Here is an 8518-nt window from a genome sequence, read left to right on the forward strand (position 1 = left end):
CTCCTTCCTTTTTGAGCCCTGCCGTGCGCCCAAACAGTGGTTTATGACCACATATGGGGTACCAGCGTACTCAGGACAAACTGGACAACAACTTTTGGGGTCCAATTTATCCTGTTACCCTTGGGAAAATAAAAAATAGTGAGCTAAAAAATCATTTTTGAGGAAAAAAAATGATTTTTTATTTTCATGGGTCTGCATTTATAAACTTCTGTGAAGCACTTGGGGGTTCAAAGTGCTCATTACACATCCAGATAAGTTCCATAAGGGGTCTAGTTTCCAAAATGGGGTCATTTGTGGGGGTTTCCACTGTTTAGGAACATCAGGGGCTCTGCAAACGTAACATGACGCCCACAGACCATTCCATCAAGTCGGCATTCTAAAATGGCGCTCCTTCCCTTCTGAGCTCTCCCATGCACCCAAAAAGTGGTTCCCCCCACATATGGGGTATCGGTGTACTCAGGACAAATTGCATAACAACTTTTGTTGTCCAATTTCTTCTGTTAGCCTTGTGAAAATAAAAAAAATGCGGGCTAAAAAATCATTTTTGAGGAAAAAAAACGATTATTTATTTTCACTGCTCTGCGCTATAAATTTCTGTGAAGCACTTGGGGGTTCAAAGTGCACACTACACATCTAGATAAGTTCCTTGGGTGGTCTAGTTTACAAACTGGGGTCACTTGTGGGGGAGCTCCAATGTTTAGGCACACAGGGGCTCCAAACGCGACATGGTGTCCGCTAACGATTGAAGCTAATTTTCCATTCAAAAAGTCAAATGGCCCTCTTTCCCTTCCGGGCCCTACCGTGCTCCCAAACAGTGGTTTATGACCGTCTATGAGGTATCGATGTACTCAGGAAAATTTGCCCAACAAATTCTAGGATCCATTTTATCCTGTTGCCCATGTGAAAATGAAAAAACTGAGGCTAAAAGAAATTGTTTGTGAAAAAAAGTAATTTTTTTTTATGAATCAATTTGTGAAGCACCTGGAGGTTCAAAGTGCTCACTATGCACCTAGATAAGTTCCTTGGAGGGTCTAGTTTCCAAAATGGGATCACTTGTGTGGGAGCTCCAATGTTTAGGCACACAGGGGCTTTCCAAACGCGACATGGCAACCGCTAAATATTCCAGCATATTTTCAATTCAAAAAGTCAAATGACACTCCTTCCCTTCTGAGCCCTGCCGTGCACCCAAACAGTGGTTTGTGACCACATATAAGGTATCGTTGTACTCAGGAGAAATTGCCCAACAATTTTAGGATCCATTTTATCCTGTTACCCATGTGAAAATGAAAAAATTGATGCTAAAAGAAAATTTTTGTTGGAAAAATTAAAATGTCCATTTTTTCCTTCCACGTTGCTTTAGTTCCTGTGAAGCACCTGAAGGGTTAATAAACTTCTTCAATGTGGTTTTGAGTACCTTGAGGGATGCAGTTTTTAAAATGGTGTCACTTTTGGGTATTTTCTGCCATATAGACCCTCAAAATGATTTCAAATGTGAGGTGGTCTTTAAAAAAATGGTTTTGTAAATTTTGTTGTAAAAGTGAGAAATCGCTGGTCAACTTTTAACCCTTATAACTTCCTAACAAAAAAATTTGTTTCCAAAATTGTGCTGATGTAAAGTAGGCATGTGGAAAATGTTATTTATTAACTATTTTGTGTCACATAACTCTCTGGTTTAACAGAATAAAAATTCAAAATTTGAAAATTGCAAAATTTTCAAAATTTTCACCAAATTTCCGTTTTTTTCACAAATAAGCGCAAAAATTATTGACCTAAATTTAACACTAACATGAAGCCCAATATGTCACGAAAAAACATTCTCAGAATCGCTAGGATCCGTTGAAGCGTTCCTGAGTTATTACCTCATAAAGGGACACTGGTCAGAATTGCAAAAAATGGCCAGGTCATTATGGTCAAAATAGGCTGGGTCATGAAGGGGTTAAAGGTATATGACCCATTTTTATTTTATTCCCCTTTTATTGCACTGCACTTTATATGGCAGTAACTGTGATTCTATTTAATTGGTTTTTCATTGTAATAATGTAACATCTTATGGTTGTTTTTTTCACATGCACACTGCACTTTACATTGCAGCAGTTGTGTGGTTCATTAATGGTTTATTTTCCATTTATTGAGATACCATCTTGATTCTCTTGTTGCTTTTGCACAGCACTTTTGATCACCATATATTGTGAGCTTTTCTTTGCACAAAAAGTTTTTTTCCACTTTTTTCTAATTTAAGAGGAATGTATATTAAATACAGTATATACAATTGGGTCCATTTTTTGATTGTCTTACAAATTTGTAAAGTTGTCCCCAAACGTGCACATTGTTCTTAATTTGTTTTTATATGTTACCACTTATATAATAAAGATTATTGATTAATTATATCCTGTTTGGTTTTTCCTGTTCAATTGGTCCTTTGGTAGGTTGGTTGTTGCCTTCTCTGGGGGCTGCATACCCAGATCTGTTTCCGTACGCTTGGTGTTTTATGTTTCTGCCTCCCTGAGGGCTGCATACTCGGGCCTGTGTCTTTGTCCAGTATTTGTTCCCGTGTCCGTCCTTGTGTGTACTGTGTCCTATTCCTGTATCTTACCCTGTTCCTGTTCCTGTCCTTGTCTGAACTCATTCCTAACCTCTGTCTGTTGGTCTCCTTGTCTGTGGCTCCTTTCCCTGCTGTGTCTATCCTTGTGTCCTCTCTGGCTACCTGTGCTTCACACTCCTGCGGTTCCGCCTTTGCTTCGCACTCCTGCGGCTCTTCCTTTGCTCTGCACTCCTGTGGCTCTGCCTTTGCTCCACGCTCCTGCGGCTCTGCCTTTGCTCTGTGCTCCTGCGGCTCTGCCTTTGCTCCGTGCTCCTGCGGCTCTGCCTTTGCTCCGTGCTCCTTGCGGTTCAGCTCACTGCACTGCAACCAGCGACTCTGTTCTGCTTGTCACTCCACAACCTTGCGGTTCTGCTCCATTCTCGTTCTGCTTCCAGCTGCTCTTTATCTGTCCCTGCTCCTCCAGTCTGAAAAGCTCCATACCTGTTCCCACACACTACTCTTACCTGTCCGTGTTTCCATCCTTCCCGAGTCCGTCCCGGTTTCTCCAGTCTGAACAGGTCTCTACCTGTTCCATACACCACTCGTTCCTGCCCGTGTTCCTGTGCCTTCGAGTCAGTTCCTGCCCCTTGTGTCTCAGCCGTGCCCGCCTGCCAGTGTCTCAGCCATGCCCGCCTGCCAGTGTCTCAGCCATGCCCACCTGCCAGTGTCTCAGCCATGTCTGCCTGCCAGTGTCTCGGCCACGCCAGCCTGCCAGTGTCTCAGCCACACCCGCCTGCCTGAGTGTCAGCCACGCCCACCTGCCTGAGTACCAGCCGTACCTGCCTACTTATCCCAGTATCAGCCGTGCTCACCTGCCTGTCTGCCAATCATGTCTGTTGCCCGCACCTGTCCTAGCCTTCCGTCCCCCAGTGGGATCAGTAGCCACAGCCAGACACCACCCTGGAGTGGCACCTGGCAGCTACCTGCCGCACAAGCCTGACCTCACCATCAGAGGCTCCAAGGTAGCTGCTTAGTCACGCCCCTTCCAGGGTATTCTCGTTTGTGGAACAGTGGGGCGATATTGCTATCAGTGTGTCAAGAGTGGGCAGCACTTTGAACACATTGTATACTGTAAGTGGTCATAAACTTGTAAATAACTCATGAAAGAATAAAGTTACGTTAAAATCAAGCACACCATTGTTTTTCTTGTGAAATTCTCAATAAGTTTGATGTGTAACATGACCCTCTTCCCTCTTGGAAAAACTAAAGTTGGATCCAAAATTGCCGACTTCAAAATGGCCGCCATGGTCACCACCCATCTTGAAAAGTTTCCCCCTCCCATATATTAATGTGCCACAAACAAGAAGTTGATATCACCAACCATTCCCATTTTATTAAGGTGTATCCATATAAATGGCCCACCCTGTATATAGATTGCAATCACAGCTTTGTCTGTGACTGCAATGCACTTCCACGGCCTCAATCTGCTTCTTTACGCATCATGGGGGATACATAGCAACCCTCGCATATGACCCCGTTCACTGCCTCATAATATACTGTATATGTATGTATATTTTTATCATCATTATTTTTTTGTGATTTAAAAAAATATTATTAAAATTTTCTTTTTTCTCTTTTACTTAGTTCCTCTATGGGACTTGAGTTTTCAGCAGTCTGATCGCTGTTGTAATGCATTGAAATGCATTATAACTATCAGTCTGCTCTCACACAAACTTGTTAGAGCCTGGTGACCTGGATGTCGTCATTGGACCACTATAGCAACGATCAGGCCCCTGCGATAGCGCCAATCGAAGAGGGCAGAGGGAGCCCCATCCCTCTTCCTGCCTTTTAAATGCTGTAATCAATATCGATCTCAGCATTTAGGGTGTTAAACTGCCAGGAGCGTTGTGGGCTGAACACCCGTTGGCAATCACACGTGCAGAGCTCCTGTGCACGCAAAATTCCCAGGATATACCCAGTACGTCTAAAGTCAGGAAGTCATTCACAACCCGGACGTACTGGGTACGTACAAGTTCATGAAGGGATTAGTTTCCCAGAGAAGCATGCTTAGCTTATAAGGCTAGTTTTACACTTGCCGTGTTTTTTGCGATCTTTTTTTGCGTATGGCCGTAATTTCCACGTTCTGCCGCAAAAACGGGCCGCAAAAAACCTTCTCGGATCAAAGTTTTTACCTGTTATAACAAATAGCATGGAAAAAATCGGCGATCCGCAAATACGATGTACCGCAAAAACAAGCTAACCTTGTTTTTGTAGTACCATTGAAATGCATTGCGGCCGAGTCCGTAAGCCGTGAAAAATATCGAGCAAGCTCGATATTTTTTCACGGCCGCAAATACAGCCATACAGAGCACGGCCCTCTTACTAATTTTTGCGGCCTGTTTTTGTGGCCTCATAGAAATGCATTGGGGCCGCAAAAACGGCAAGCAAAAACACGGGAAGTGTAAAACAAGTCTAAGTCTCCTCACTCTGACATGTGAGGCCTGGCTTGTCACTCTCTACAAGGGGAAATGTTACCCCTTAGACACCATACCTGTACATAAGCATTCATTATTTTCTTTGGAAAAAAGTATATAAGATGATTTTGAAACCACAGACAGTTCCTGTTGTGATCAGATCCTGGGGTCGGCAGTAACACACAGATTAAGGCCATGTGCACATGTTCAGTATTTGGTCAGTATTTTACATCAGTATTTTTTGGAAGCCAAAAGCTGGAGTGGAACAATCAGAGGAAAAGTATAATAGAAACACGTCACCACTTCTGTATTTTTCACACACTCCTGGTTTTAGCTTACAAATACTAAGGTAAAATATTGACCAAATACTGAACGTGTGAACATGGAATAATAGTGTCTATGGTAAAGATGTCTTGTCTCCTCTGGAGACAAAATTTTTCTTCTTCCAGGCAAAAGGAGTGACTTATTGTCTTTGCAGGGATTTTACATGAAATGGCTTTTGACCATATTTTCGGTATGAGCCAATGATCTGCAAGTTACCGTATTTTTCGGACTATAAGACGCACCCCAAATTTTGGGGTGGAAAATAGTAGAAACATTTTTTTTAAGATGGGGGTCTATCTTATTGTCCAAATTTAAGTTATCTTACCTGAGGGCCGGTGGTGGTAGAGCGGGGTCACAGGAGGCAGGGTTCCTTTCTCAGGATGCTGGCGGATGCAGAAGTGGGGCAATGCTGCAGTCCCAGGGTGCGATGCTGTGGGTCCGGTGTCGGCGGTGAGGCAGAGCATGGAGCAGGGTCCCTTTCTCAGAATGCCGGTGGCAGAAATGTGGCAACACTGCGCCCCGGTGTCCACCAATAGCAGAGCCGAGTGCATCACTGGTTTCTCGGCTGCCATCTTCCTGAGGCCACGCGTACGCAGATTGAGATCTTGGCTTCAGGAAAATGGCCACAGAGATCTCAATCTTCGCACTCACTGTCTTGGCTTAAGGAAGATGGCCACAGGGAAACAGGTGGTGCACTCGGCTCTGCTCGCCATGGACACCGGGCTTTGCCACATTTCTGCCGCAGGCATCCTGAGGAAGGGACCCTGCTCAGGTGCACTCCGCACCGCCCACCGCCTACAGCTTCAGCATCGCTACACCTCTGCCGCTCCCTGTTCTGCTGCTACACCACTGCCACAATCCCCCAGGTAAGCCTGCGTTCGGACTATAAGACACACTCCCCGTTTTCCTCCCAAATTTTTTTGGGAAAAAGTGCATCTTATATACAGAAAAATGCAGTAATCATCTCACAACTTATTTATTATTTATTATAAATAAATGGTGCAATCGGTTTACTATTAAAGTAGTATAAAGCATGCCCATACTACGTGGGTTGTTCTGTGCTCATGACAGTTTTTAACTCTACAAGGAAAAAAGTGACATTTTTACTCTTTTGTTTAAAGGTATGCTATTTCCATTGCCAGGAAGATTGGAGCCCGAATATATGCCCTGCCTGATGACTTAGTAGAAGTAAAACCAAAGATGGTGATGACAGTATTTGCTTGTCTCATGGGAAGAGGACTCAATAAGCTAAAATAATGCAGAAGTACTTCTCCCCTTCTGTTTTATTGCCATTTTCAAAGCCTCTCGAGGTCTTCGGGGAACAGAACTGTGCTGCTTATCAGTACTGAATGATGATGAATGGGAAAAATTAGTGCACACAATATTGTAAATTAAATACAGTTTTCATTCTTCTGAAAAAAATGTGTAATATTGTTAAATAATTGATGTTCATTGCATTGTGATTGATCATTATTCCAGGTCCTTTGCAGAATTTGTGGGATCTCCATTTGGGTGTCCTGGTGGACTGATTCTGCAGCATATTATTGTACAATCCATGATGTAAGATAAAAAGTAAAACAAGCTTTAAAGGATACGCAGGGAGAATTCATTGATTGCGTATGATCTGGATATACCGATTTATTAATGTGTGATCAGAAGCAGTCTGAACCTTATGACCATATAGATCAAGAAAATAAAGCACAGCAGCTTGTCCAAGCATCAAGTGGAACTGTAGGAGGGCCCGTTTACTTAAGGGGTGACCACTTTCAAAAACTTTTTCCTATAGGCTCAGCTGCCTGTAGAAAAACAAACTGAACTTTACATACTCTCCTTATGTCCATCACGATGTTCTTGCCGCTGCCCCAATTCCTGTTGTTTGGCTCCAGCAGGGACATGATATTGACAGCACTGCAGCCAATCGCTATGCTCAGCCATTCATGCCATCTACATCAACGGTGTTGCTAAGGCTAGTTTCACACTAGCGTTTTTTTTTGCGCTGCGCCTCGTGCGCATACCAAACTCATGCAAAAACACATCATGCGTTTTGCATGCGTTTGCTGTTTTTTGTGCATGCGATATAACCAGTTTGTCACCATGTTAACTCAAAAAGCGCATGCGATTTTAAGTGCAAGTGTGCGCATGTCCTAACGGATGCGTGCATTCCCATAGACTGCAATGCTGTTTTTTGCGCATTCGTGCGCTAAGGTGCGCATGCGTTTTTTTGAGACAGGTCGGACGGACCAAAAATGCAACAGGTAGTGTCCGGCGCGCCTAGGCGCACACTGCAAAAACCCGCATGTGCACGAAAACGCATACAAACGCGTGCATGCGCTAGACCATGCGCACCCATGTTAAAGATAGGGGAGCAATGCGCATGCGCACGATAGCGCTCGAGACGCAGCGCTAAAAAACGCTCGGTGTTTGGCAGCATTGATATTGATGTTACGCCATCGCTAGATTCAAACAACATAGATCGAGACACATCGATGACACAGCTCTGGATCCAAGGAGGATGGGTAAAGCATACATTGTTTTTTACTGATAGCTGAGCCTAGGTTTAAAAAAAGTTTTTTTTAAGGGGGCCAGCCATTTGAAATGAAGCTTTGCTTACTGTTATGCCTATATGGACTGATGTGTATTATTCTCTTAATTCTGCTGACTGCTGGGATACCTCGAGGTCAGACCCTCACCGATTATACTTTACATTATTGGTCAATCCTAAGAATAGCCCGTCAATGCACCATACTCCTGGAAAATCCCTTTAACATTCATTGGCAAGTAATCGGTAATGAGGCAGAAAAACTCTGGTGAATTTTGGATGAAGAAAATATCATCTGAACTTGAAAGGAAGCATGATAAGGTTTATAAGAACAACATGTTATCCTTCATATTTCAGTTGCTACCAGTGCGATAGCGACAAGGAATGTAACAGCTTGTCAATCAATAAATGCAAAGAAATTTGGTTTTGGGTCTGTACGGTGTTTTCTTACTGCTAACTTAAAAGTTAAAACATTAAAAAGAGAATCTCTACAAAGAAACATTACCATTGTCTACGATAACACTGATCGACTTTTAGGAATGCAGAAAGTCAAACTTGTTCAAGGTTAGTTGGCTTGGCCATTTTCATTGGGATTTCACTTTCTATAAACTTGTCTCAGATATACAGCATGGGAAGAAAATCTTCTGTACCAGCTAAATC

At 43.2% G+C, this 8518-nt stretch overlaps 1 protein-coding gene across 2 annotated transcripts in view; it reads left to right on the forward strand.

The window, feature by feature from the left end:
* PLS1 (plastin 1) overlaps positions 1-8281 on the forward strand; it is a 218038-nt gene extending 209757 nt beyond the window's left edge. For both annotated transcript variants that reach the window (XM_073579103.1, XM_073579102.1), the window contains exon 16: positions 6441-8281. In XM_073579103.1, coding sequence (XP_073435204.1) covers positions 6441-6576 — 136 coding nt within the window. In that variant the 3' untranslated portion in view covers positions 6577-8281. The remainder of the gene's footprint in view (positions 1-6440) is intronic.
* The last annotated feature ends 237 nt before the right edge of the window (positions 8282-8518 follow it).

The sequence above is a fragment of the Dendrobates tinctorius genome, unplaced genomic scaffold (assembly GCF_039654945.1).
Source record: "Dendrobates tinctorius isolate UK_male_01 unplaced genomic scaffold, ASM3965494v1 ptg000060l, whole genome shotgun sequence".
NCBI classification, from domain to species: Eukaryota; Metazoa; Chordata; class Amphibia; order Anura; family Dendrobatidae; genus Dendrobates; species Dendrobates tinctorius.